The sequence below is a fragment of the Candidozyma pseudohaemuli genome (genome assembly GCF_003013735.1).
Source record: "Candidozyma pseudohaemuli strain B12108 chromosome Unknown scaffold00004, whole genome shotgun sequence".
NCBI lineage: Eukaryota > Fungi > Ascomycota > Pichiomycetes > Serinales > Metschnikowiaceae > Candidozyma > Candidozyma pseudohaemuli.
Genome location: NW_020194438.1, coordinates 292,754 through 319,967, shown reverse-complemented (window position 1 = coordinate 319,967; position 27,214 = coordinate 292,754). Strand labels below are relative to the sequence as shown.

The window sequence follows — 27,214 nt, the reverse complement described above, 5'->3', positions numbered from 1 at the left end:
CGCCAGGCGACTACAAATAGTTCCAATTACAACATCTCTATTAATCCATGATCGTTCGATCCCGTGTTATGCAATCCTGCCCTATTTACAATGAAGGTGGAGCTTCTTCTCTTCTGGCTGGCGAGATGGAAGCGGCCTGGAACTCTGGTGCCGGTTCGGCAGCAGCAGCGGCCTCCTCCTCGTCCGGAGCATCAATCTGTCTCACCTCTTGAACCTCCTCAATGTAGTACTGTAACATGCTCTCAATACCGTTCTTGAGCGTCACCGAAGACGAGTCACACGATCTACATGCGCCCTTGAGCTTCAAGTAAACGACTCCCGTGTCCTCCTCAAAGCTAGCAAATTCAATATCGCCACCATCATCCTGGATGGCAGGTCTGATTCTCGTGAAGATGAGCTCTTTAATCATCAGGACAACTTCGTCATCTTCCTCGTCAAAACCAATGTCGTTTGAAAGCTCGTTCGTTTCGTTAACCACGGGCAATCCGTTCGACAATGACTCGGTCAAGATGGAGAAGATCTCGGGTTTGAGGAGACTCCAGTCGGTGTCATCGCTGTGTTTTTCGATCGTGATGAAGTTCAGTCCCAACATAATGGACTTAATGCCGTCGACACCAAAGAGCTTTACTGCAAGCGGCGAGCACGCAGCCTCTCTGCCACTAAGAAACTCTCTGGTCTCGTTCTCCTTAAGGATGTTCATGGAAGGAAGAAACTTCAACGCATTCTCATTAGGCGTTTCAGCTGTCTGGATGAAAAGGCTTCTTAGCTGGCTGCTAATAGCAGGGCGCCTTAGCGCCAGTAGGCGCATACTAAGACCTCGTGAAAACATATGAAACGTGTTTTGTAAGAAGAGTGGTAAATGAATCCTGTCAGCTGCTTAGTATGTAGAGCGGCAGATGGAGCCTTGCGGATGAAAACCCGTGCATCCGGCGGATTTCGGAATCACGCTGTGCGTTTCTTTTTTGCAGCCAAAACGGTCGCGAGTCAAAGTCCGAGTCACCGTTACTCGCCAAAGAGGATCTTTTCAAACATAGAAGCTGCTTTCTCCTCAATCTTAGCTTCGTTACCTTCACTGCTGATCGATTGATCGAGTTGAAGCTTGTTTTCTGCAAGCATCAAAATATTCTCATCTATAGTGTGTTCTGAGATAAGCTTGGTCACGAGCACTTCGCTTGTCTGACCAACACGATGAGCCCTGTCTTCGGCTTGCTTGTCGTCATGAGGGTTGAACGATTGGTCGAAGATGACAACATTGTTGGCAGCGACCAAGTTGATACCGAAACCACCAGCTTTGGTGGAAAGTAAAAAGACAGGAATGGTGTCGTCCTCGTAGAAACGGTCGATAATGTCTTGTCTGGTTTCAACACTGGTCTGACCGTCGAGTCTAACAAATGTGATGTTGGAAAAGCTTAGGATCTTCTCGAGGATATCGAGCATCTGCGTGAACAATGAGAAAACGAGAACCTTCTCCTTCTTCTCAACCACCTGCTTCAAGATCTTCAAAAGTTCAGCCACTTTACCACTTTCGAACCATTTGGCCTCTTCTAGGATGTAGGAGCCAAGAGATTTGGGGAATTTTTCACAAAGACCATTGAGCTCGTAGTCGCTCATTACCAGCATATCCTCCACAATGTAGTCCTTGTTAGCGGCAACATACTCGGGCTCCTTCATGATTTTCGTAGCCATCTCCTCCAACATCTCGTCTTTGTATTGTCTTCTGAATAAAAGAGGATGCATGGATGCCTTTCTCAACGACATCATAACATTCGAAGAAGATGCCGTTGGACTCGATCTAGCGGCATCAGCCTCTTTGCCTGTGAGCTTCTTTCTTCTCTCTCTTTCGGCTCTGGCCTCCTTACCCTGGCGAATAAAACTGTCATAAATCTCTCTTTGCACAGGCGTCAATGGACACTTGACAACCTCATGACTCTTTCCTGGAAGGTACTTGAGCACCTGGGCCTTCTTTCTTCTCAAAACAAACGGAGTCATCATTGTCTTCGCCTTGTTGATGGCCTGCTGAGACATAAGTGGGTTGTAGTCGTCAGAAGTGGCATCCACACTGGCTTTCTTGTTGAAGAGACCTTGCAAGTCTTCCCTCTTTTCAACAAACAAGTTGGGAAGCATGAAAGCCAAAAGAGAAACAAGCTCCTTCAAGTTATTCTGCAACGGAGTACCCGTAAGAAGCAACCTATAGTTAGCCTTGAGTCTCATGAGCTTGTTGTATCTTTCACTGCTGGAGTTCTTCAACATGTGACCCTCGTCGTAAACAATCATATCAAACTTGTGGTTCTTCAAGAACTTGAAATCTGGCGGCGAGCCGGTGGCCAAATTGTACGTTGTGACCAAGACATCGTATTCGGATTCAGCAAGCTCGTAACGCAAATCTTCACGTTCAGCTTGGGATCCGTAGTACGCCTGGACAACCAAGGATGGACAGAACTTGTGGAACTCACGAAGCCAGTTTTCCAATGTCGATGAAGGCACCACCACAAGATGGGCGCTGCCTTTCTCGGAGGTGGCCTTCAAATGAGCCATGAATGCAATAACTTGACAGGTCTTTCCCAAACCCATCTCATCGGCGAGAATGCACGAAAGTCTATTTTGATAAAGCAAGTTGAGCCAGTTGATGCCGACTTGCTGATATGTCTTGAGCTCCACTTCCTCGGCAAGAAGCGTAGGCTTATGCTTGATGTATGGCATGCTGCGGCCCTTGGCCCCAACATCGTCGTCTTCTTCGTCCTTGGTTTCACCAGAAAGCTCAACCATGCTGAGTTCACCTTCACCGGTAACCTTGACACCCCATCTGTCCATTTGGCGGGAAATCAAGTTTCCGTAATCAGAACACTTTTTGATCAACGAGTCCACGGCCTTGTAGCCCTTAAGACTGAACTCTGTGCTCTCCACGATCTTGAGCCCCGTGGCCTTTCTCTGACCACCACGTCTTCTGACCTTGGTTTCTGGCTCTGGCGTGGCTTCGTCAAAACGGTCCTCGGATATCTGGTAAATCGAATGGTACGGTCTTTTGGAAATCAAGAGCTCGGCGATCTTGGGCTGGATATTACAAATTTCAATAATATCCTCCTGCGGCGCATTATTAAGAAACTCCAAGATCTGACCGTCGATGGAGGTGAGACCAGAGTTGAAGGCACTGTCGTTGTCCTCCTGCGACATATCGTCACTGTAGTCCTCTTCCTCCTCGAGATCGGCGTCGCTGTCCACCACAACCGCCTGTTTGCTCTTTTTCCTGTTTTCTCTAATCTTCTGCTCTAGTTCGTCCAAATCATGGCCATTCTCGAAGGAAGGCTTGAGTCTGGGCACATCTTCGTTGTGGCTAAAGGCAGCCGTCAAGGCGCCGGGCTTCAAAGAAGGACCAGGCGTCAGTTCGGCGGAAGAAGCCGAAAGTTCAGCGTTATCGGCCCGCACAAGCCTTCTTCGTTTCTGAGGCGCCAGACCAAACGATTTCTGGAACAAGTAGTCGATACGCGGCTGCTGGGCGGGCGCCTGGGTCTGCCTGTACTTCTCCAAAATCGACACCTTGGGTTTCTGAAGCTCGATCTTGGTGCTGGAGATATCTGGCTTGACCTCGGTGAGTTGAGGTCTCTTCTGCCTTGCCGTGCCTCTTTTCACCGGCGAGGCGTCCTCTTCCTCGTAGCCCTTGTGTTCCAAAACGGGCGACTGGTGGGCCATTTCCACAGGTATCTCCTTCTTCTCCTCCTCGGCTTTCCGCCTCTCTTCTATCTCTCTATCATGCTGGGCCAAACGGGCCGGTAAGTCTATATTGGCAGCGAGCCACAGCGAAATGTCTCGTAGGTTGCCCTTTCCTCTGACCATGCCCTTGAAGATCTCGATCTCCTGGAGGTAGTAGAACCGCTTGGAGAGGATGGGCCAGAACTTGTGGGAGTAGAAGCGATTCTTCATCTCGAGGGTATGGGCATCGGGGGCCCTTGTGGCGTGGGAGGGCATGGGTTTTTCGTGTTTTTCCGGCAGCAGTTTCACGTTGATGGGCAGCAGCAGCGGCACCTGAATGGTCGCTTTGTTGGGGGTCTGTTCTGCCGTCATCAGTGGTGTTGTGAAGTTTTTCTCACTTCGCGTTGATCCACGAAGAGGTGGAGGGAATGGGGTGGGAGGACTTGGGGCGGGGTGGACGAGGTGCCCTGAGAAGGAGGATTTGGGGGAAAGTTGATTTGAATTTTTCGAAAAACGCCTTTTTATTTGGTATTTTCCAAGTTGAAGGCTGAAAACGCCACGGCTCGGTGGATGGGTTGCTCGCGTTTTGCACCCATTCACAAGGCGTTAGGGCTCAGTACCGAGGGTGTGGAGGAGACGCTGCAAGGTAATGTTTTTTGGATGGAGAGTTTATGGATAATAACGGAGAAGATGTCTTTCTGAAAATGGTTGAAAAAAGGTGTTTTTGGATTTTGAAAATTTGTGTGGTGGTGATTGGTGGTATCGCCGTTTGCAGCCGTTGGGTATAAATGGAGGACGTACCATTTAGACGTGTAGTACGGGGAAACGGCGTTTTTTGAGATTTCGAGAAAAAGTAACAGCTTTGAAAGGTTTCTGGAGAGGGAGATCGGAAGGGAATGACGGGTTGGTGAAAGGGTTGATTATGGCATTGGGTTCTGTATCAGCCGTACATGGAAGGATTCCCTAGCTGCTACACTGATTACGAGAGGCATGAAGTCAAATTCAGTGAGACAGAGGTATCTCACTCAGTGACTCAAGGACATACTGCTTGGGAGACAACTCCCTTTTGTTGCCGTCTCGTGTATCGCTATTGAAGTGTAAGGCTGTGTAGAACCGTATTGACTCCAGGACGTATTTTTATGGAAGAAGGTGATCGTAGCTTTTCTTTTGACTTATGACGGGAAGATTTGAAGGTTTACGTTATTTAGTATGATACAAATAGCCTTATAGCCTCACACATCATCATTTTAAGTTCGGTAGTCGAGATATTGATGGAAATATCGAGATATATCGATACAGCAAACGGCGATTCCGAGAAGAGATCCAAGATATCCGCTCAACATCGTAAAAGCACCCGATATCGACATAAGACTCTATTGCGTATTCAAAACCACCCCCTTCTGAGCTCCAAACACATGGTATCTACATGGTACGCATACTATCCAGATACCACTGATTCTTGTGACACCCACCAATTTTGAAGGCCCCTTTCGCCGAAATCAACAAAATCCCTTAAGACCAAAACAGTCCAATAAATCTACCAATATCAACAATTCACCCCCGGACACCCCTTCCATCTTCACCTCCACCCAAATCCGGGGTACTTTTTCAGTGCGCAGCCATCTCCAACTATCATGAACATCCAACCAAACTACCAGATCCTAGCGTGCGGCTCAAACGGCAGCTTCCAACTAGGCCTCGGAGACGATGAAGATCGCAATCAGCTAAATCACGTTCAAGCCGATTTCCCACGAGCTAAACCGGTACAATTCGCTTGTGGTGGAAACCACACACTAATACGTTTTGAAGACGGACTGGTCATGGCTGCTGGCGGCAATGAATACAGCCAATGTGGCTTCAAGGGGGAAGAGTTCGTGAAGCAGTTTACGAAGGTGCCAGGATCATGGCGCTTTGTGGCTGCCGGGTGGGAATACTCGGTGTTTGTGGACTTTGAAGATAAGGTGTATACTTGTGGACACGGGCCTAAGGGCGAACTAGGGCTTGGAGATAAGTTTGTTCTTGCCGAAGAGCTCTTTGAGGTGAAGTTTGAGAGGAAGGGAAAGATCGTGGACGTTCAGTCCTCGATAAACCATGTGGTGGTGGTGACTGAGGAAGGAACATATGGCTGGGGAGCCTGTCGAAAGGGCCAATTGGGCCAGGTGACAAAATTAAATGATAGGGGAAAGCCTGTGGCAGGGTATTGGGAGCCAGAGAGGGTGGACATATCTGGAATCGCTGCCTTGGGTCATGATCGAACGGTTCTACAGAACTCCCAAGGCATCGAGATTTTGGGCAAGAGCCCAGAGATTATTGAAACGGAAGCCAGCTCTGTAAAAGCTATGTGGTCCTCTGTGCACTGGACGGTTCCCAAAGACAACGGCATTGATATCTTCTCCCACGGCAACAATCTGCATGGTCAGTTGTACAAGTTCAACGAGGAAGCCAAGGTTGTTGATTATACTGTTGGATCTGAGCACGGACTTGTTCTACTAGAAAACAACAAGGTTTGTGCCTGGGGCTGGGGCGAACATGGTAATTGTGGACCACCTAAGAAAGGTAAAGAGGAAGAGGTGACCTTTGACTATCTCAATGAAGTGTATGGTGGAAAAGAGAAGGTTGTGTTTTTGGCTGCCGGATGTGCAACGACGTGGATTGTCGTGGAAGAGGCAGAGGGAAGCTAGGATTGTTATAGACGTGGCTTGGAGGGGCTACTGAAGCGACAAATGGTGTAGGATTTGAGGTGGTTTTGGAGCTTCCAGATCCGATTCATTTTGAACGATGAGTGCATTTTCACCTCTGATCTTGAACATTGAAGTGATTTGAGACTTTCATGGTGGTGGTGGTGATTAAAGGTGGATCTCACCTATACGGTTGTACTGCCCTCTATGAGCCGGATTGTGGTACTTATGGTACATTCAAAAAAGAGCACTAATGGTACATTCAAATAAGAGCAGCTTTTGGGATCATAACAAATTGAATGACTCACGACAATCGTTCGACCTGATAGGCTTACTTTTGTTACGGCTTCAGTTGCAGAGCCTCATACACCATAACCACTAACATGCTCAAGCATAATGCCAAAGACTATTGCCTAATGCCAGAGATTACAACAAAGCAAATGCATTGACAAAGAAGGAAAGAAAAGCAACGAAAAGGTCATCTCAAAATGTTTAAAACAAGACACTGTTGATTGTTTTACCACTGCCTCAACCATCGATGTCTCACACACCTCCACCAACACCTACAAAACTACAAATGGCGAACTCAAAGCAAAACCTCCAGCTCTCCATAAACACCACCCCCTCAACCCTCAAACCTCCCTCTTCACCACATGTCGCGAGGTATCTTTTCCATATTCATCTAATGCCACGATAAACAGGCTCGAAGATGGAAAATATGTTCAACGCGTTGCTCTGGGACAAAAGTATCGGCGGCGCCCGTGGACGCGGGGCACCCCCTTCTAGCTGTCCTAGTCCCAGAACCACGAAGATTCTGGAACTGGTTGGAATCAAAAGAATCTCATCGCACTTTTCCTACACCTTCGGTGCGGGTAACTAGCAAGACCCTACTACACCTTCATCAACAAACCCTACGAGCAAAACACAACAAAAAAGATGTTTGGTGCAGTGTGCTCCGGGCGTCCGATCCAATTGGCCCAGCAGGTGGAGCCTACGAAATATGTGCTTACGGTGGAGAACGCAGCTGCTATAAACCACGTAGCGGTGTTTTTGCTTCCCCAGACCGAGTTTACCGATCCCAACTTCACCGCCTTGGTGTATTTCCAGCTTCCCAAAAGCAGCGATTTCAAGCTTCTTGGAGGCCTTAATCCGGTGAAACCGTCGGCGATCTTCAAATTGAACAACACGAGTGGTCTGCTGACGTCCTACTTGGCTGACGATGATGCCATGAACGACGATGTGGCTGTCACGCCCGACGCCACTATCAACATTGGCATTTCCATTGAGCCGACGCCGCAGGCAGAGCAGTTGTTGCTGGCGGAAAAGGAGAAAAGCGCCCTGGCGTTGGTTCCATCCAAGAAAACGGCTCCCAAAGCACCCCTGGATATTGCCAATTTGGCCAACAGAATCGTCAAACACGCCTATAATTACCTCAGTGGGTTCGTGGATCCTGCTGGGAAGGTGCCCATGAAGGCGTTCGACGCGTGGTGGGATAAGTTCAAGACGAGGCTCCAGACGAACCCCAATTTCCTTGAGGAGCTAGACTAGGGCCTCTATGAAAGCAAGTTGCAGTGTATGCCAAGGCTTTTCTACGGGTAGATAAGCGATTGAGCAAACGGGCAATTGGGCAAATGGAAGAATGGAGGTTTCTTATTGGAATTGACTGATGCCATCACCATGGTGACTGGATCCAACCCATGACCGACCCATAGACCAGGAGGATCGTTTCGATCCCTACAGACAATGAAATAACGAATGAAGATTAACCGGAAGCTCTTGTGGGATCTGCACGGCATCAACGGTAGTACTACCGATCGCAATAATCTTGGCCTAATCTCGATTTCATCTGAAACAGGGGCCTTCAAGCCGACGTAGGCTTTCTCTCGTACAACTCTCGGTAGTCGTAACTGCGAGGCTTAGGCACGAGGCGCTACATTCTACACCAAATTCTCAATTAAACTGTATTATTACTTTTGTTCATGCTTACAACAAGGCAAGGGCAACGACACCAGCAACACCGCCAGCGGCCATGTAGGAGCCGGAACGGGCACCGGCATTGTCAGTAGAAGAGCTCGAGCCAGAGTTGGAGCCAGAGTTGGAGGCCGAGTTGGAGCCAGAGCCCGAGGCAGAACCAGAGCCAGAAGCGGAACCGGAACCAGAGGTCTTGGAAGCAGAGCCGGAGCCGGAGCCAGAACCAGAACCGGAGGCAGAGCCAGAGCCGGAGGTCTTGGAGGCAGAGCCGGAGCCGGAACCAGAACCAGAGCCGGAACCAGAAGCAGCACCAGAACCAGAAGCAGAGCCAGAGCCGGAGCCAGAAGCAGAGTCAGTGGCCTTCAGGCCGGCAGATGCAATGCTGGACACAGCGTTAGAGGCCGAGCCGCCAGCGGTGGCAGAACCCAACAAGCCGGAAAGGGCAGCGTCGTTGTCGGTTGGGACAGAGACAGCGCCGGTTTCAAGACCGTTCTGGGTGAAGACGTCAGCGTGCTCAGAGGCAATGCTCTGGAGCTGGGCGTTGTAGGTGCCGTAGAACGAGGCAATCCACGAGTTGTAAGCCTCGGTGTTCTCAGAGGCAATGGTCTCGGCGGCAGACAAGGCAGCAGCGACAGAAGGCTGACCGTAGAACGAGTTAAGAGCCGAGTAGTAGGCCAGGGCCAAGGTGCCGGTGTAAGAGGTCTCGGCGGCGCCAAGGACGTCAGGAGTGTTGGAGGCGGCGAGGGCAGCGGCGACACAAGAAAGGAAAACGAGTTTTTGTTGCATTACGAAAGGTCAGCTGAGGAATACGAAAAAGTGGGAAATCGCTGCGCTTTATATACTGCGGTGGGGAAGCGCGGCGGCCAATCTCACCGAACATGTCTTGTGCGTCGAGTGGAAAAAGGGTTAATGAGGAGAGGAGAAAAAAAAATATTTTGTACTACTCTTTTCTTCTCTACAACAGCACTGCAATTGACGATTTGTTCCCTGGGCTTTTTTGTGAAATGGGCGTGGCTGCCACGCCTGGTGGCTCGGCTGTGGAGGTGTTATGCTCGATCCCGATTTGGAATTTTTCGTCTGTTAGGGCAAATGGCTCGCGCCTCGTTGCATCTGGGAACCAAGAAAGAGAAAGAGGCACTGTGCCCATTGTGATTTGCTGAAAGCTGGCGTCTGTTTTTTTTACACGTTTTTTCCATTGTTGGCAGGGTGTCTTTTGTATTGTGATTTTTTTCTTGTCCCGGCCGGGACGAGTTGTGGTTTCCTCGTGGCTTTGCCGTCAATGATCGTGATTTTGGCGCCCTGCGAGTGCTATTTATGGACCAGCCAAATGGCATATGGACCAGACCAACACTGAAAAAGCAACGACGCCTGGGCAAATGGCAGCTAAAAATAATGTTTTTCCCTTTGTGGCATTTTTGCCACTGCCACCCTTTTTCTGATTTGTAGGGCACTTTGTGCTTCGGATTCTTGCTAGGTGGGGCCGTGCATGTGGCTGCAAACCTCAGAATGTCAAGGAATGAGCATTCATGGCTTTTCGTGCAACCGTGCAGCCAGCGCCAAATTGAGAGGAAGCAGGAAAAATCCGAAAATCTGTCTTTTCATTGGCCACAGAAAATAAGCTTTTTCAGGGGAAATACCCATCCCACCCCGAGGGTGTCTCACATCAGGCCACATGATAATGCTTCAGCGATCGTCAGCTTCGCCATTCCATCCACATTTTCTTTTTTCGGATCCTTGGCCCACCATTGTGAGGGAACAGAGGGGAAGTCAGAATGCAGTTTTGACAGCTTACCGACTCTGCAGCCCGTGAAGTCGGCTAGAGAGCGTGTTTCGAGTTGTCGCTTGTTTGATGATTGTGCTTCTTTGTTTGGAAATGTCACTTGGTTGGGGTTCCCCTCAGGTGGATGTGTTTGTAAGGTACCGTTTGCTGCTTTGTCTAGAAGCTTCCACAATGGCACTACTCTAGGTGGTGGCATTATTGAGAGAGATGGAGTTTTCTTCAGAGAGATGGAATTGTAGATATTGCTCTATTGATGTTTCTGAGGGTGGTGCTCTATTGATGTTTCTGTGGGTGGTGGATGGAATGGCACATGTCTCAAATGCTACTAAGAAACATACACAGACAGGCTAACCCACCGGAATGAAGCAACCAACGGTGGAAATGTCCCCTCGAGCTGTTCATTCTTCTATCTATACCCAAAACGGGAATTTATTGGATAAGGCACAGTTCCGATTATCCTTCGGAAAAATGCTTCCACATACCCTTGCGCCTTATCTCTACCCCACGAACCAGTTCACACCTGACTATGAATCCTTGGGTCATCATGGCTGAAATAACGTTTTAATTGTATGTTGGTGGCAACCACAAGAAAATGCATTGTCGGTACCAAAAGATCAATAGCATAGAGCACGTTGAAACGTAAGGTCAAAAAGATGCAATTGGACATAGTACCAATGGCCACCACCCAAAGAAGCGCTTTCTCTAAAACGATACAATATCTGAAGGACGTTCTGTTGTAGCAAAATTTGAAGTTCCAGCGATGTGCTTGTACTGTTAAAGTAAGCATCACAAGATGGCCTATGATGATCTTGCTTAGCAGGTATAAGTCATACACTGGACCGAGGTCTCGACGGATATACCAGAAATACGCCACAGCTGATAAATGGAGTAATGTGTAGACGGCCCATTTTGTGAAACCGGGGCAACGACGGCAGGTATTGAAATTGTCTCCGTGTTTGCAATAAATCAAATCAGACTTCACCTCCTCTATGGTGGGTTCTCGCAAATACCATTTGAGTATTCTTGCAATTTCGCCCAGAAGCCCTAAAAACAAGAGAACAAGGCCAATTCTTTCGAGATAGGTCATTGGGGATGTTGGTTGTAAGAGGTTTGAGGATTTCTATGCATTTATATTCTGGTAGCGATGCCTAACAAGGTAAGCAGCGGCTGATAATAATAAATGGTGAGTATTGAGCAAAGTGCCGATGAGAGGAAAAGACATTTTGGGAGGTGGAGGGAAGCTTCAATGAAATGGATTCTTTTTGAAGGCATGAGAGCTTTAGAGGATTGAGATCATGCAAGCTGCCTTCCATCAATGGAACCATCTTTCATGGACCTTGATGTGTTGCCATTCATGAATAATTACCTTGCCGTGCATGGATTGGAGTGTGTGGAATTTCTATTGAATGACGTACAGCCCGATTGTCTTTGTATGTTCTCCATGTTCTGCAACCTTAGGTCACCCAAGGCATGGCCGTGTGCCGTTTCAATATTCACGAGACAGTAATTACCAATTTGAGTTTCCCGTTGAGAAGAGTTTCCGATCAAAAGTAGCCTAAAGTCAATAAAAACTTGTATTTTATAATATATATTTCAATATAATCTGTCTACCCGGTTAATTTGTGAGCATCATGCCAGATGCTGGACTAGTCAAAAGTAAATTCATGTCAATTGGCAGGTAGACTTTCGCTTTCTTGACAATGGAGAGCCAAAGATATTTTAACTAGTGGGAATTCAAAGAGATATGACTGCCATTGTGAGGATCTCTTTGAGGAGCTGATGACTTATACATGGCCTACAAGGACTCGTCAATTTCTCGTAGATGCCGAGAAGATAAGACGTGATTTGACATGCTTTGCTTGCACCGTACATAAAAAGAGTCATTTGTGAAATCAATGGCTTGCTGTAACCTAAAATAATCAACACTTCTATTGACTTTGGATGGCTGCGAAAACCACCTGAAGGAACTTCTCAAGCTCGATGATGAAGACTCATCAATTCTTCCAAAAAGCAATCAAAATCAGAAATGGGTCACCACGCCCTACATCGCTGAATCATACAGTGTTTATTTTCATACGTTATTAAGACGCTCTAAAGCAAAGCGATAGCGGCAACGGCAACGAGACCACCAGCACCAAAGTATGGAGCAGAGGCACCGTTTCCGGTAGAACCCGATTTGGAACCAGAGCCAGAGCCACCGGAGCCGGAGGAGGAACCAGAGGTGTTTCCAGCAGCAGAGCCGGATCTGGTACCAGAGCCAGAACCAGAAGCAGAGTCCGAGCCAGAACCGGAACCGCCAGATCCACCACCAGTACGAGTGGCAGAGCCGGAACCGGAGCCGGAACCGGAGGCGTCAGAGCCACCAGAGCCACCAGAACCGCCTCTAGAGCCGGTTTCGGAAGCACCACCAGAACCAGAACCAGAACCACCGGAACCACCTCTGGAACCGCTGGCAGTGGCGGTGCCAGCAGAGCCGCTCTCGGCCTCAGTGACACCGTAAGTGTCCGACTCGGTGCCCAAGCCCAAGGTGGAGAAGTCGGCCAAAGACGAGTAATCTCCGTACGATTGCATAAGGTCAGAGTTGCCCAAGATGCTCAGGGCAGCAGCCAAAGCGGACGAGGCAGCGGCGCCCGTGGGGATGTAGAAGCTGCTGTCGGACCACTCGTTCAAGACGGACTGGTAGATGGCATCTCCGTCTTGCGTGAGGTAGCTGAGGTCGGTGTTATCGTAACCTCCTCCACCAGAGAAGGTGCCCATCTGGGCCACGATGGAGGAGTACTCCTCGTCGTAGTTGGCTCTCCTGTAAGGAGCGGCGGCAAGCGCTGGGGCGGCGAGGAACAAAGCAAGCATTTTTCCAGATGGATGGAGAAGCCCGGGGGAAGCCTCTCCTTTTATACCCATTCAGCCGCCTTGGAGGCTTTTTCGCAGCCAGTGGGGCCCGTATGTGTGTTCCTGCGTAAACTTGACGGGGAACGGCAGCAACGCCCCTCTTATTTGGAAGTGTCAAAGTTGCTGGAGGAGGAGAAAAAGTTAGCTTTTTTTTAGAAGCTGGAAAAATAGAGTCCTTTTTGGAAAGCTCGATAGTGGGTGGGTTCGGCGTTTTGACACGCTGCAAGGAAGAATGCAAAGACGCTTATGGTGCGAAGTTCACGCCGTTCCTGAACACTCAGAGTGAGGATCCTTCAGCCCCGCCGTGCCCAAGACAATACGATTTTGGAAATTCAATTTGAATTGCTCCCATAGAATTGAACTTTTTATAATTGACTTTTAATTGTTCATCAATCATATTAAAGAGACCTTTTCCATGGACCACTAGGGGTCCAGGGTAGGGGCCTTCCACGCATAAGCGCGAGAATCGACCCTCCAATATACGAGCCCTGCTCTTTGTGAGTCCATTCGCCAATTGCGCCTCTGCGTAAACCTCGTAAATCCAGATCTCTAGTCTTACCCCTGGCAGGTCTATTTTTGTAGCGTGTTTTGCTCTCCTTTTCTTATTCTCAAAACTACACAATCCAAAAATTCCCCCGTTCAAGCCTCCTCAAGCCGTACCATCGCCACGGCCCTGAGGAAGCGAAAGGCTTAAGCGGGCAAGGCTGAAGAATACGGGTCCTGGGTGATTGGACAATACGGATCCGGACGGGTTTTGGACGGTTTGGGCACGTGGGAGGGGCTTCTCCCCGTCCAGCGGAGAAGGAGAAGTCAAACCAGGTGGTTTTTGATTTTTGGTTTTTTATTGCAATTGGTTCTTTGCAATTGGTGTGTTGAATGAAAAAGCAGGGCTCATGAGTCTCCGGTGAGAATGCAATGGGAAATGGGAAAATCGCACGGAATCCGTGCAAAAGCCGAATATCTAGCGTTCTCGGGCGGCTCTTCAGACCCATCGTTCTCCATTGTTCCGACCTTCGAAATGTGTCATCTGCTGATTGCGGGGGTGGTGGAAATAGGCAACGAGGGTTGTAGAGTGGGTGAGTATGGAGGCTAGGAGGGAGGTGGTTCAGAACGGTGCTTGTGGTTTTTGGACAAGAAATACCCAATTGTAGGCATGAGCTTCAGGATCTAGGGTTTGCTTCTTTTGGGAAGGAAACAACCAGATACAGTTGGCCTGGTATATTAATACCCTTTGTGGGTGGAAGAAGCAGGCGTATAGTCAGTCCAGCGGGATTTCGATGAACAGAAACGGATAATTGTTGAAGCAAATGATTCAATCGATAGAAATTGTTCAGCTCTTTTGACATGGCCTTTGAACTGCGTCCTTCTCATTTGAGAACACCAAATGATACAAGTTTTGAGCATATTAGATACTGTTTTGTTGTTAGTCAATTCTGTAGGAGATTTCGGAAAAACAATTGAAGTGATTTTTATGAGTGTTGTTTGAGGTTTTGGAGATCTAGGTGGTTTTCAATAAGAAGTTTCCAAGATTTGGAAGCATTGTTCGAATGTTTGACAAAAGCCTTTCCGAATTTGTGTAAGACGTTGTCGTACTAGATACAGCTGTGCAGTCATTTGAGCTTTTAGGAAGAGTATTTGCATGCTAATTAAGTCATTCCATATTGAGGAACATAATGAGGTAGACCATGTCATATGTGTCGTTCTGACCGACAAAGTGACCTTTTCTTGTAGAATGTAGCGTCTGTTGAAGGTAGAAGACCTCTTAAAGGTGTTAGATCTTTCTTTCTTAGCGAAATGTATTAGTCTATAAGATATGCAGCAGTTTCTCGCAAAAACACCGGTTCTCTACTTGTGCAACAAGGAGGGACTTGTTGACGACGCATGGCAATCACCGTCCGAGATCCGAAACAACAAAAGTCAAGCAGGCGGAAAACACGGAACTCACTCTGGATGAGCGGAAGCGTAAGGTCGATAATAGTAAATGGATAGGGCCACTTGCAGCACAACATCAGCCCCCAATGCAATATACTGACAAGTTTCACTTTAACAGTTCCTCCTAAGTCCGAAGGATATATACCCAGCTGTGCTTGCGAGGCCCAAAAGAGCATACTGTGACCAGTGTTCAGCCCTTTGTCTTCCAGAAATAATATCGATACTTCTGCACAACAGTATAGTGGAGCCTGCCAAGAAGAGCGTTGCAAGGGTTGAACTGGTTGAAATGGTTGAATTGGACTAACAGAAGTGTCCTTCTGCAACTGGTTTATTCTCCGCGATTGAAACAAAGAAACAGATTGCGTTACCGGCAAGGGCAATGGGAGGAATTAGACTCCACAAACGAGAGGGCTCAAACTTTCCCAACAACTTTTTGAGATACCTGATTTCTGGCTCATAAAGTACTTCATCAGACTCACGAAGGTTCGTTAGAAGTTGGTTGCAACATTGGTAAGCCTTGGTGTTTTTCTTCAAGGACCTTGAAGTCTCGAGAACCGGTAAGTTGCGAATAATCTCGTCAAGTTCCGGAATTTGGACAATGGCATTTGGATCCAAATCCCAATGTTCAGCCCAACGTTCCTCTCGCAACTGCTTCTTTGATCTCCATATCAAATAAAATTTGACAGGATCGTCGTGTTGAAGCACCTCGTCCTCAGACCAAGATCTGGAGATCAAGGCACTAATTCTTGGGTCAAGAATGTCTCGGTAGAACTGAGAACGTAAGAAAATCCGACCTGGGATTTCGCCACCAAGAAACCTCCCCCACCGTAAGTCTGCATCCATGTTTCGCAAGAAATGAAGTTCACTGACTTCCATGGCAGTCATGTTGCCCCTTTTCTCTTCAAGCCTTCTGATGCGGCAGTATAAATAATCCCAAACGGGATCATCGCTTTGGAGAATAAATAAATAGATCTCCTCATCGTAAGGCTGGGGATTATTGATCGCAAGATCGTTTTCATTTGTATTTCTCCCCTCATTACTCGTTTCTTGATTTGGGAGGGAGTTGTCCGTCGTAGGCACCAGAGGTAATGTACCGTTATTACCCCCAATTGGATTGTCACCGACACTTGGGGGACAATGTCCTGTTTGTCTAGTCGGTGGGGCTCCGCCGCTGCCATGAGTTGGCAGCAGTAATGCTCCTTCTTGCGAAGGGTGTTCCAGGAGATCCGTAAGTTCTATTTGATCCAAATGACTCAGATGAAGTTCTGTCAGCCCTGAGTCTTCGAACCGTACGTTTGGCAGCTGGCTCATTCGACTCTTTAAGTGCTTCACAAACAAAAGGACTTGCAAGGAATTGGTTATAGCGCTTGAGAGGCTTTCTAGTTGCTCTAATAGGTTCGGCTGTTGTCAATTTTCAACAATTAAAAGCAAAAACTCGATTTAAAACTCCTAATTGTCAAAAATTGACTTTGTGCCTATGGTAGGAAGTAGGTCTAAGTGGTTTTGCAACCATTTCGCGAGTGGCTCACAGAACCACCGAAGGTGAAGAGAGCACCATAAACGATCCTTTTGCTTTAGAAACAATCATTGGAGCCTGAGAAGTGTCCAAAGTATTCATACATCCAGGGAAGACCCCCAAGGGCCAATCCATTGAGCCCTACACAAAGCAGCGGACCTACTCTGTCAACACTAGCCGTTGAACCTTTCTGGCAAGGTCCCAATGAATGAGATACTTGAGCCAAATAAGTGCCTGGTGAAGAGAAACTTCTTTCCCAAACGGGAGGCGTAAGCTGGACCAAGATGGTCGTCAAAAATACATAGATCTTGGGTGAGGCTATTTTGGTGAACCACTAAGAAGTCCGCTCCTTTTCCCTGCCCTTTTGAACCTAAACTCTAGGATCTCCTTCCGTCTTCTAGCAACTACTGTTTGATATATGCACCTTCATTGAGGCAAAGAACACCAATGCTCATGAACGATACACCGATTGGGCTACATCCCTCATTCTTCAAACCTGATACTCCTTTAAAGTTTAGAACACAACTCCTTATTGCAAACATACAATTTCATTGCACGAATAGTGATTTTATCAATGCCCGACTGTATCTCGTTTCATGAGGTGAAGGTTGTTACACCACTCGAAGGTATATCTTCGACCCAGAAGGTAGACAAGCAAACTGCAATTCAAAAGATGGGTCCGTGCAAAGGACTTCTTAGTACAAATGACGAAGGGCTTCATGTGATTTGGAATCTTGCATTGGAATAAATGTGGAGGTAACGTCATTGCACGAGCACGTTCACTGCCAGCAACTGCATCTTGAAACTCACTCCATCTTATGAGAAACCTTGATTTGCGATCATCAAGCAAGGTTACTCTTTTTGAGGAGATTTGACCTTTCTCGAGCTTCAGCTCCTTTAATGTGATATAGATCTGTTCAAGACAAATTTCCACGTCATCCACTTGTCGAAATTGGCTTGCTTCCTTGAAGCCCTGGGCAACAATAAATGTACATTGGATAAATTTGTTAAGCTCCATTCCCGGACTAGCGATGCCGATATAAGATCCTTCCCTTGAATTGTAGAACTGCGTGTTCTCATCTAATGAAACCCGGATCGAAAGTGGAATCTTCTCTTCGCCAATAGGATACGACGGGTAAGGGAACAGAGTCTTGGCTCGTAAGAAAGGTTGCGGCGAGTTTGCTTCAATGACATGACCATCAACCACTATACATGTGGCAGAGTGTGGCTTGTCGAAGCCCGTGCCAGTCCCAAAAGTAGGCAGATCAAGCACCCTGGTCTCCCAGCTAGGGCAAACACACTTCTTGTTTGTTCTTGAATTTTGGCATCTGAGCCAATTTTGTATCTTCGACAATGCACTCTGGCTGAAACTGGTTTCTTTTACACAGCTGCTGGTACTGCGAGTCAATGACGTATCTGTCATTCTATCGACTGAGAATATAAAACATCCTTTTCCACCTTGTTGATGCATCAGAAAGAAGTATCGTTGAAATTTATCAGTTGCATTCTGCGAACCATAGTCACGGCTGAAGGATGACAAACAAGCACCATTCGACTCGAAATCTTGTAAACTTTTCATGAAAAGATGCTGGCCTCTGGTATCCTCGTCCTCGTTACACCCTACAAAGTGCAAAAGAAGTTTATCAACGTCCTTGGCGTCGATTCGTTCATGCCTTGCCTGCGCAACGTGAAGTTCGATAAATGCAGACACATTGAAACGGGCATCTCTTTTACTGCAAATCGATAACGTGACTTTCAATCCATATGTTCTAGTGAACCCCCCAATGAAGAACGTAGGACCAATCTGTGGAATCGTACAGCCATACATTGCCGAAGGTATCAAGATCTTGCTGTTTAAAGAATTGATCTCCATGGACGTTTCCTTCTCAATTAACACCATACTCCGGATGTCTGTCGCTTCAGTATATTTGCTTGGTACGCAGCTAAATTCCACCAACTCAACACGGATATTCGTCAAGTGGAATGGCTCTTTGAGCACTTTATCCGAACTCCGTTTGCTTAGAATTTGTAAGCTCAACGGAAGGAAGCTCGGTACGTACATCCCTGGAACCACAATTCGAAAGTATGCCTCATGGTTAATCCATGAAGCCTGCTTAAATTCGGCGCTGAAAACAAGTCTTCTACCGCTTCCTGCGATGTTATGACTTGTGCCCATGTCCATTTCGGATCCAAACCCATGAAGTTGATGAGACATTGGGAATTTTGGGCCTGAGAATAGGTACCTCTCTTCTCCGATAGCTATGAGGCACCTCCCTACTATTGGCATCGGCATTTCAAGCTTCGACCAGTCGAATGTGTGGTACGAATGGAGTACTTCAAAAACAAGCATGGGATTTCCAAAATCCGGTCCTGCCCCAAAGCTGGTAACACCGTTCCTCATTCGTGCTTTTTCAATATGGATTTTCAGGTCAGGGTCTTTAGCCAGCTCTACGTTTTTCACGACAAACTCTGTAACTTGATGATGCTCGCCTTTGAACAATAAGCCCAATGTCCGATAAGAAAAGGCCTGCTTGTCCACAGCCTCCACTATGGAATCTACCTGACGTGAAAAATTCGTTCCAAGGTTCCGAATCTGGAAGATCGTGGTCAACTTCTCTCGCGGGGCTTCAACATGGGACTCAGCTATGCCATTAGGAAACTTCATCAAAAAAAGGTGTTAGTCCGTAACTATTCGGTCGAGGCAAATAAGAACTTCATTCGAAGTGATTTATAGCTATTGTACTGACTGCCTAGCTGTTTCATTGCTGGAATGTCGAGCACTGAATGACCATCAGTATTAAATGAGGAAAGTTGGACATGTCCCCTTGCGTGCAATTTAGATAATAAATCGAAAACGCCGATGAATCTGCAAATTGTTTTCATCATGTTTGCTTCTTTTATTTTTTTTTACTGATTTCTCTTCAACAGAGTAAAAACCATATCTCTGTAGAAACAACCTCCAATAAGATCTTATTCTCACACTTGGCTTCTAAATAAGCTTGAGAATTTAAACCCCTTCCAGAAGGAAGCTGGCGAAAAGCCTCCCTTTGTATCATCGAACTCATGTTGATCGATGTCTAATCTTCAGATATTGTAGATAATATTAAGAAATATATCCTCGGAGTACGTTCATCTGCAAGGATATCACTTCTGAATTTGTAGCTTATCAGTTTGCGTAGCCTGGACCATTTGCCCAATGTATTACGTTGCAATGAATAGTATGTTGTAGTGGAGTTTAGGACCTGACAGTCTTGAGTAGATTCAAAGCACAACCTGGGGAGCTATTTAAACAATGAAGCCCGTATATAACTCTCTACATACCCCACCTATCAGAATATAGCTCTACCCTACTTCAAAAGACAAAAAAAACGGCAAAAATACAGCATTTTCAAGGTTTGTGTTCCGCACGACCACTAATGAATATAGTCATCCAAAACCACTTCCATTCCGAAATCCTCTCGGTGGCCAAGCTGGCTAAGGCGCGAGACTGTAATGTGATTGTAATCTTGAGATCGGGTGTTCGACTCACCCCCGGGAGATTTTTTTTCCTGCGCAGGACATTTTTGCACCCATCGCATCGCATCTCTATCTGATTTCTTCAAAGATAACCAACCACCCATGCCTTCTAGAAACCTGGTCAACAAACCAAAAAACAAAATCCACAGGGCCCACCACGCCCAGCAGCTCGGCAAGAAGAGAGCTGCACGTGCCGCCAGCATCCTCCCTACCAGATCTTCTCATGGCAGATTCAACACAGAAACCGTCCCTAGACCTTCTGATTCCAAGGCTGTGGCCTTGTACAACGGCAGCATGCCTCTTCCTGCCAGCGGCGTCACCACCAACACGCTCAGTAACAAAAGAGCCAGAAAGCTCGAGAGAAACAGCAGATACATTGCTAAGAGAAACGAGCAGTTGAACATTGATCTTGAGGCCAAGAGAGAGATGGATATTGACATGGACGGCGTCAAAAAGAACAAGCACGAGAAGGAGCCCACCCAGTTGGACAAGGTCAAGAAGGCCCTCTGGGCGGTTGTTGAAGATACCGATGCTGTGGGTATGAACTTGAATGTGAGTGGTGAGGGCACCACCATTGGAGTTCAGGCTTTCTGAGTGGCATAGGCGTTTGAGTTTGACGTTTGGTTTTACGCAACGGGCCGGGGGCCCTGCTGTATAGGCAATGCATAGAATACGGAAATGGACGTAGGTGATAGAGATGAATTTTTCACTATTCAGCGGATGGCCTATTTTTCACTAATCAGCAGACGATTTTGAAATACATGAAGATTGGTGAAATGTTGGATCATAGTGGCTAACTGTGGAGCACTGTCACTGGTTTCAAGTGATACTATTGTTCTCTTACTTGTAGAATCATCTAAGGGTACTGATCCCTTGATATCTGCTAGTCTATCCAGTGTAATATTAAGGAAAACTTGATTTCCTCCTTCAAGAGCAAATCCTCATCACCTTCTACAAAACGCGAAGCCCTCTACGGGCTTCTCCGCCTCCGCTGTTCATGCCATTGCAGGGTCCTCCCTTACCTATACCTCTACTTTTCCCTGGAATACCCACCTAAGGGCATCACGAGTACACGCCCCTCGCCTTCAAGCTCTTGTTCACCGTCTCCCTCATAAAGTCAATAAGCTCCACTGGATCCGGAGCCGTAAAGCACGACGTACCAGCAACAATGACATTGGCACCGGCCTCGGCTGCAGGCACCACGGTCTCTCTGCCCAAACCACCGTCAACCTGAATGTTCAATTGTGGGAACTTCTCTCTCAAGGCGTCCACCTTGGCCATCATGTTGGGCATGAACTTCTGACCACCGAAACCAGGCTCCACCGTCATGATCAACGCCATATGCAACTCGTCACCAAGCTCATACAAAACATCCACCTCCGTGCCTGGCTTCACCGCACAGGCAGGTTTCATGCCGTGTTCCTTGATCAACTTGATAAGACCCTTGGGGTCCTTGGTGGACTCATAATGGAAAGTGTACTGGTCTCCGCCAGCCTTGGCAATCTCCGGCACCCACTTCTCCGGCTCGGAAACCATCATGTGGCAGTCGAAAAACGTCTTTTCGGCCTTTCTGGGGAACTCCTTCCTCAACGAACTCACAATCGGAGGACCTAACGAAATGTTGGGCACAAAGTGGCCGTCCATGACGTCAATGTGGAGCCAGTCGGCGCCAGAGTCGTACATCTTGTGGCAATTGCACCCCAAGTTGGCGAAATCGGACGCAAGGATCGAGGGGGCGATGATAGCTTTGACCATTTTGTAGTGGGAAGTCAAGGTGATCTCGGATAAGATATAGCAAGTGATCGTGGTGCACGGGTGCAGAGGTGTCCAGGCCAGACGGAACCGAGCATTTTGAGAAGGCAGGGTTGTGTTGATTTCGGGCGCCGTGGGAGTGGGCGACTATAAAGTTAGATTTTTGTATTATTTGTGGTGGCTTTATTAGGAATCCAAGTTTTCCCGGCGAATTTCGACCGTTTTTGGCGATTTTGGTGGACCCTAGACGTATGGGTGCAAATAGTGCGGTTTGACTCCGAAGTATAGAAGGCCTTGGCGGTCTTGGCTGGTGATAACAGACCGCGGCTATGGGGGATTGCGATGATGAAAGTTTTTTGGTAGTTTTGGTAATAAGAAGAATTGGGAGAAAAAAGTTGTGGTTGTAGGGACTGGTTTCTTGTTTATGGGGTCTTACCAAGATGACGAAAGCGATAGATACCGAGGCATTGAATGTGGTTCACAAACAAGCCGTCTTAATAAAGTGATCATTCTGTAAATAAAGAATAACCTCATGGTATTCAAAATAGCGATTAACTCGCTTCAATCAATAGTGAAGAAATCTGAAAATTGAGACAATTTGGATTTTTGAATACTTCACTTACTGTTGCCATAATGAACAAAATGTAGTCTGGACTTGCCTCAGTTTTCCATTTCTCTAATTCCCGAAATGAAATTCTCTGTATAACTCGCCTCCAGTAGATGCCATTTTGGGTAGGTGAACTAGATACACTGAATATATCCCCAGAAGTCATGAGTTCTCGGGAAGGCAACTCTAGAAAGAAATTTAAAAACCAGTTCACTTACTTTAACGGTACAGTATCTCGTATCCGTTTGCTCACAAAAAACCACCATGGATATGAATCTAGTACAGACCGAAATTGATAGAAGCATCGAAGACGCTCCAAATCACGGTAACAATAAGGTTCTAAAAAAAGGCCCTACCACCGAAAGATCAATGAAAGTTATTGTGGAAAACGCCACGGCTTCTGAAGTTTTTTTGGTGATGTATGTGGTTGTGTATCACACTTTCAAGTCTGTTATGCTTCTTTCTAACCTCCCAAAAGATAGTAAGTTTCTTATGGCAACTTTCCTCATTCACCTAGTCGATGTATGTATACTGTTCACGAGGTCAAAACTTGAACTTTACTAACTCCAGATTTCACTGCAAGCATATTCGATAAAACTCATTTTCTCTCGTGGACGCAGCTGGGTTTTATTCAAGGCACTGGTGTTTGTCATTATTGATGAGGCTCTTCACTGTATCTTACATACCATCGAGATAAAACCAGCCTATCACTATAACGATAGTACAAAGAGTGTTGAGGTTGTTCTCGCTCTTCTTGTTTTTCGCTTACCAGGCTTGGTACTCTTTGGGTCACATTTGCTTGCACTTGGACGGTTGCTTAAAGACAGGGATGGGATCTTGTTTCCAAAATCCGATCATCAGCCGGAGCCGTTTACTGAGGAGATCGCCTTGATGACTCTTCAAAAGACCTATATCCCGAGATGAGTGAGATGTTAAGGCTGGGGCTTGAGCCTAAGGTAAGCAAGTGCTGCCTTTCCAATAAAGCCTATTTTGTATTGGGTTTTGGTGTTTCGGCAATGAGAGAGTTCTCCTCTTTTCGCTTAGGCTCGATTGGAATACCGTCTGGAAGTGGGGCCAAAGTGTAACGTAAATAGGCAAAATAACCTGGTGAATGAAATGTTGAGCTTCACGATCAACTATAATAGGTAATAAGAGAGATGATTGGTGAGTTCATCGAAACACAACGAATCGTGATAGATCTGCAGCTATCATTCTTCAACAATGTAACCTTCTAAACGCATTCTAGTAGACACCATTGTTCCCGAGTTCGTTTCGACATAATATGACGAAAGGCCTCCTCAGATAATCCAGTTCTCTTGACCGTGTACGAATGAGAGATATTTCCGGTCCACATTAAATCTCGAATCCCCATCATCTATCTGAACCCAAATTTCGTAAATGGCGTCGCACCTGGTCTGGAACGTATCCACCACCCATGTAAGCGCCATGCAACGAAGCACGCAAAGCCCAAAAAGGCAGGTCAATTTTCCCGAACAGATTTGACAAACTTTAAATGAAAGATGGATCTGGAGTGGAGAACATAATCAAAATCGCAACTCTAATTCAGCTACCCCATCAAAAGCAATAGCCCATCGCACTAGTCCAAACCCTCAAAACCCAAAAACGCAACCCACCTTCTAGAAACCTAATCTTCGCCTGTCTCCGCTTCCATCAACTCCCCAAACTTCACCAACCCGACCCCTTCCAAGATCTCGGCAGCAAGAGCGGAATCAAAGGGTCTCCCCACTTACCTAAAGAAGCACATCCATCGCGATCTCCGTTATCCTTCAAAAGCTGCAAACTCAGCCGAACAGCTGGGGACCCTGACTCTGCCGAGTTGCCTTTGCTGCAGCACAAAAATACCTATATTCACCGGCACAGGCGTGCTATCAGCAGATTCCGTACAAGCGCTTATCTCTTATCTCGAGATTCCATTTGCACCCATTGTTCGACCCCGCTGAAGGATCTAAATAGAAGAATGCTGGCAAACTCAAATACGAGACCCACGTTAAATTGTCTTGGAACGAAGAATCGTCGCTTCTGCGCCAATCTTGCATTTTTCCTCTTTTCTTTGTGGGAGCCTCCTCAACAAAGATTTACCCGCTAAGCGGACTGCCTGTTGTGGAACCTGGAGCCGGCGCGATAGAGGACCCCACAAAACACCTCCACCGATATATATAAACGCAAAGATGCATTTTTTTTTGTAGAGCATGTCGGATTTGGAAAAAGACTCCGCCAGCAGGACCTCGATGGTCCCAGGCACGGTCCATCTTTTGGACATGGCCGGCACGTTGAATGTGCAAAAAGTGCAAGACGGAAATCAGAACATCATTTTGCAGCCACAACCTCTGTCTGATGTAAACGATCCGTTGCGCTGGTCGAAGCGGAAAAAGAACCTCCAGTTTCTTCTTCTATGGGTTTGGTCGGTTTTCTTGGCAATCACCGTCAACTGGGGCGGGCCATACTGGGGTGAATGGCAGGAGGACTTTGGAGTCACTGCAGCCAGGCTCAATGTTTGCCAGGCACTCAACTTTTTGTTTTTGGGTGTTGGATGTGTGATTTTGCAGCCGACAGCCATGAAGGTCGGCAGGAGAGGTGTGTACTTGGTGTGTACGGTTTTGGCGGTTGTGGGTAATGCCATGGCCATTCATGCGGATTCGGTGAGTTACATCATGGGGCTGATGTCGATTTGTGGTTTTGCCGCTGCTCCCACCAACTCGCTTGTGGAGATCACTTCCACGGATATGTTCTTTGTTCACGAAAGAGCGTCCAAGCTTTCCTGGCTTGTTTTCGCCATTTACTTTGGCAGTTACATTGGTCCTGTTGTGGCGGCGTATTTGCCCAGCTGGCAGTGGGCATTCAAGCTCCAGGTGATTATTCTCTGTGTGCTTTTTGTGGTGCAGTTGTTCCTCATGGAGGACACCTCTTTCAGAAGAGAAGACAGTGAGACTGAAAAAGAGATTCTCGACCAGATCAAAACCAGAGAAACGGGTTTCAGTTCCGAGCATGGCGCCGGGAAAGTCCACCATATTCTCAGCCAGGAGGAAGCCGGCGATCTGGACTCAGACACTCAAAACACCAAAAGAACGTATTTCAAGAGAATGCAGCTTTTGGAGCTCGAGTACAACGACAAACGGCCGTTCTGGAAAATTCTCACCAAGCCAATTTACACCGGCTGTTTTCCTGCCGTTTTCTGGCTGGGCATCGTCTATGGTGCCCAGATGATGTGGCTCTCTTTGCTCACCACCACCCAGTCCGATCTTTACACCACCTACTACGATTTTTCCACCTCTGCCACGGGCCTCACCAATTTGGCAGCTCTTGGCGGCAGTTTGATCGGAATGATCTACGGCGGGCCGTTTGTGGACTGGCTCACGGTCAAGTTGGCACACCGCAACAACGGTATTCTAGAACCCGAGTTCAGACTCTGGGCCATGATTGGTCCAACGCTCTTCAACGCAGGCGGCCTTTTGGCATATTGCATGGGGCCCTTGAATGGTGATGCGTGGGCTGTTTCTGTGGTTGTTGGTCAAGGGTTCCTTGGTTTTGCGATGGCAGCAGCAGGTCCCATTTGCTTGACGTATGCCATTGACTGTTATACAGAGGCGGCGTCGGAGGCGCTTGTATTTATTCTTTTCATCCGTAACATGATCGGATGTGGCTTCACGTTTGCAATCCAGCCGTGGCTCAACAGAACCGGCTTGGCGACCACCACCTGGTTGATGTTCATGCTTTCGGTGGTGATCAACGGAAGCTTCTTGGTGTTTATTGTGTTTGGCAAGGCAATCCGCCGCAGGACAAAGAACCTTTACGAGAAGGTGTCTGCGATGGAGTAAATAGTAATGATTGGTTAATGATAAGGGAGTGAGTAGGTGGGCGGCGGCAATGAGGGAGGGGATGCTTTATAGAAAGTGGAAAGTCCAGCTTTTGAGTAGGTTTGAGGCTGGATCAGGAAATATGGAACTTCCATGGGTTGTGTCGGACCTCTATGGCGTTGATAGAGGTGAATGCCAACAATCGACAAAACAGATACCGGCCTTTCAAACAAGCCTTTGATGATCCTAACAGAAGTATTAAAAGACGATTCGTGAAGCTTTGAGCGCAAAATCCACCATTTTTCACCAACCGATGGTAGTTCCGATTTTGCAACCATTCGCAGCACAGCCCACATACCCAAATCGCCAAATCAGAAACCCAGCAAAACCGGCAGCAGCCATCGATCCCCGCCAAAAAATAACATCGACAGAAAAAAAGAAAAACCTTCAACACTACCTCCTCCCCTTATCTCCCACAACATGTCGTCTGAAGACTCGCCTGCATCTGGCCGAGCGAGTAGCCAACAGAGCAGCTACACCTCCAACTTCACCACCATGTCTGAAAACGAAGGAGCATCGTATAAGGAGCAAATCTTGGAGTGTGCTCGCCGCAACAACGTGGAGCTTTTCACCACCATCAAGCAGGAGGTGCAGCCCGACCAATTGGCGCTGCTCCTCAACTCCACCACAGAAATGATCACCAACAACTCCCCCTTACACATCGCCACCCTGCTTGGCAACTGGGAGTTCATAGACGCGGTGTTGGACGTGGAAGGCGTGGAGATCGATCCGTTGAACCGAGACGGCGACACGCCGTTGCACCTAGCGGTGAAGTTTGCTGGAGACGAGCCAGAGTACGGATACTTCATTATCGACAACTTGGTGGACGCCGGGTCCGACGCCAAGATCGTCGACAGGCACGGCTTGAAGCCGGTCAATTACGTCAGGGACAACGAGAAGCTCCGGAGCCTTTTGGAGAGTGCCGAGTACGGCTCCATGGTTCCTGAGGTGCCCGAGGAGCCTCTGGACGACGAGGGTTCTGCTTCGGACAGCGATTAGACGGGTATATAG

General features: G+C 47.4%; 10 protein-coding genes and 1 non-coding gene across 11 annotated transcripts; 6 read left to right on the top strand and 5 right to left on the bottom strand.

The window, feature by feature from the left end:
• Window positions 1-85: 85 nt before the first annotated feature.
• On the bottom strand, window positions 86-4,059 carry C7M61_002244 (DNA-dependent ATPase; the record flags this gene model as incomplete). Its single annotated transcript, XM_024857625.1, has 2 exons — window positions 86-761; window positions 1,007-4,059. The coding sequence occupies 2 exons, from the start codon at window positions 4,057-4,059 to the stop codon at window positions 86-88; spliced, it is 3,729 nt and encodes a 1,242-aa protein (XP_024714124.1).
• A 1,262-nt stretch (window positions 4,060-5,321) lies between these two features.
• ATS1 (Ats1p) lies at window positions 5,322-6,368 on the top strand (the record flags this gene model as incomplete). Its single annotated transcript, XM_024857624.1, has 1 exon — window positions 5,322-6,368. One exon carries the CDS (start codon window positions 5,322-5,324, stop codon window positions 6,366-6,368), a length of 1,047 nt encoding a protein of 348 aa, XP_024714123.1.
• A 933-nt stretch (window positions 6,369-7,301) lies between these two features.
• Window positions 7,302-7,913, top strand: C7M61_002242 (uncharacterized protein; the record flags this gene model as incomplete). Its single annotated transcript, XM_024857623.1, has 1 exon — window positions 7,302-7,913. The coding sequence occupies one exon, from the start codon at window positions 7,302-7,304 to the stop codon at window positions 7,911-7,913; it is 612 nt and encodes a 203-aa protein (XP_024714122.1).
• A 435-nt stretch (window positions 7,914-8,348) lies between these two features.
• C7M61_002241 (uncharacterized protein) lies at window positions 8,349-9,122 on the bottom strand (the record flags this gene model as incomplete). Its single annotated transcript, XM_024857622.1, has 1 exon — window positions 8,349-9,122. The coding sequence occupies one exon, from the start codon at window positions 9,120-9,122 to the stop codon at window positions 8,349-8,351; it is 774 nt and encodes a 257-aa protein (XP_024714121.1).
• A 3,085-nt stretch (window positions 9,123-12,207) lies between these two features.
• C7M61_002240 (uncharacterized protein) lies at window positions 12,208-12,966 on the bottom strand (the record flags this gene model as incomplete). The annotated part of the gene is made up of 1 exon (XM_024857621.1): window positions 12,208-12,966. The coding sequence occupies one exon, from the start codon at window positions 12,964-12,966 to the stop codon at window positions 12,208-12,210; it is 759 nt and encodes a 252-aa protein (XP_024714120.1).
• A 2,271-nt stretch (window positions 12,967-15,237) lies between these two features.
• On the bottom strand, window positions 15,238-18,635 carry C7M61_002239 (uncharacterized protein; the record flags this gene model as incomplete). The annotated part of the gene is made up of 3 exons (XM_024857620.1): window positions 15,238-15,976; window positions 17,215-17,766; window positions 18,010-18,635. 3 exons carry the CDS (start codon window positions 18,633-18,635, stop codon window positions 15,238-15,240), a joined length of 1,917 nt encoding a protein of 638 aa, XP_024714119.1.
• A 1,273-nt stretch (window positions 18,636-19,908) lies between these two features.
• On the top strand, window positions 19,909-19,992 carry C7M61_002238. The gene has a single exon. It is a non-coding gene; the product is annotated as a tRNA-Tyr (tRNA).
• Window positions 19,993-20,071: 79 nt separating this feature from the next.
• On the top strand, window positions 20,072-20,563 carry C7M61_002237 (uncharacterized protein; the record flags this gene model as incomplete). The annotated part of the gene is made up of 1 exon (XM_024857619.1): window positions 20,072-20,563. One exon carries the CDS (start codon window positions 20,072-20,074, stop codon window positions 20,561-20,563), a length of 492 nt encoding a protein of 163 aa, XP_024714118.1.
• Window positions 20,564-21,031: 468 nt separating this feature from the next.
• Window positions 21,032-21,724, bottom strand: C7M61_002236 (ribulose-phosphate 3-epimerase; the record flags this gene model as incomplete). Its single annotated transcript, XM_024857618.1, has 1 exon — window positions 21,032-21,724. One exon carries the CDS (start codon window positions 21,722-21,724, stop codon window positions 21,032-21,034), a length of 693 nt encoding a protein of 230 aa, XP_024714117.1.
• Window positions 21,725-24,538: 2,814 nt separating this feature from the next.
• C7M61_002235 (uncharacterized protein) lies at window positions 24,539-26,164 on the top strand (the record flags this gene model as incomplete). The annotated part of the gene is made up of 1 exon (XM_024857617.1): window positions 24,539-26,164. The coding sequence occupies one exon, from the start codon at window positions 24,539-24,541 to the stop codon at window positions 26,162-26,164; it is 1,626 nt and encodes a 541-aa protein (XP_024714116.1).
• A 459-nt stretch (window positions 26,165-26,623) lies between these two features.
• C7M61_002234 (uncharacterized protein) lies at window positions 26,624-27,202 on the top strand (the record flags this gene model as incomplete). Its single annotated transcript, XM_024857616.1, has 1 exon — window positions 26,624-27,202. The coding sequence occupies one exon, from the start codon at window positions 26,624-26,626 to the stop codon at window positions 27,200-27,202; it is 579 nt and encodes a 192-aa protein (XP_024714115.1).
• Between the last annotated feature and the right edge of the window lie 12 nt (window positions 27,203-27,214).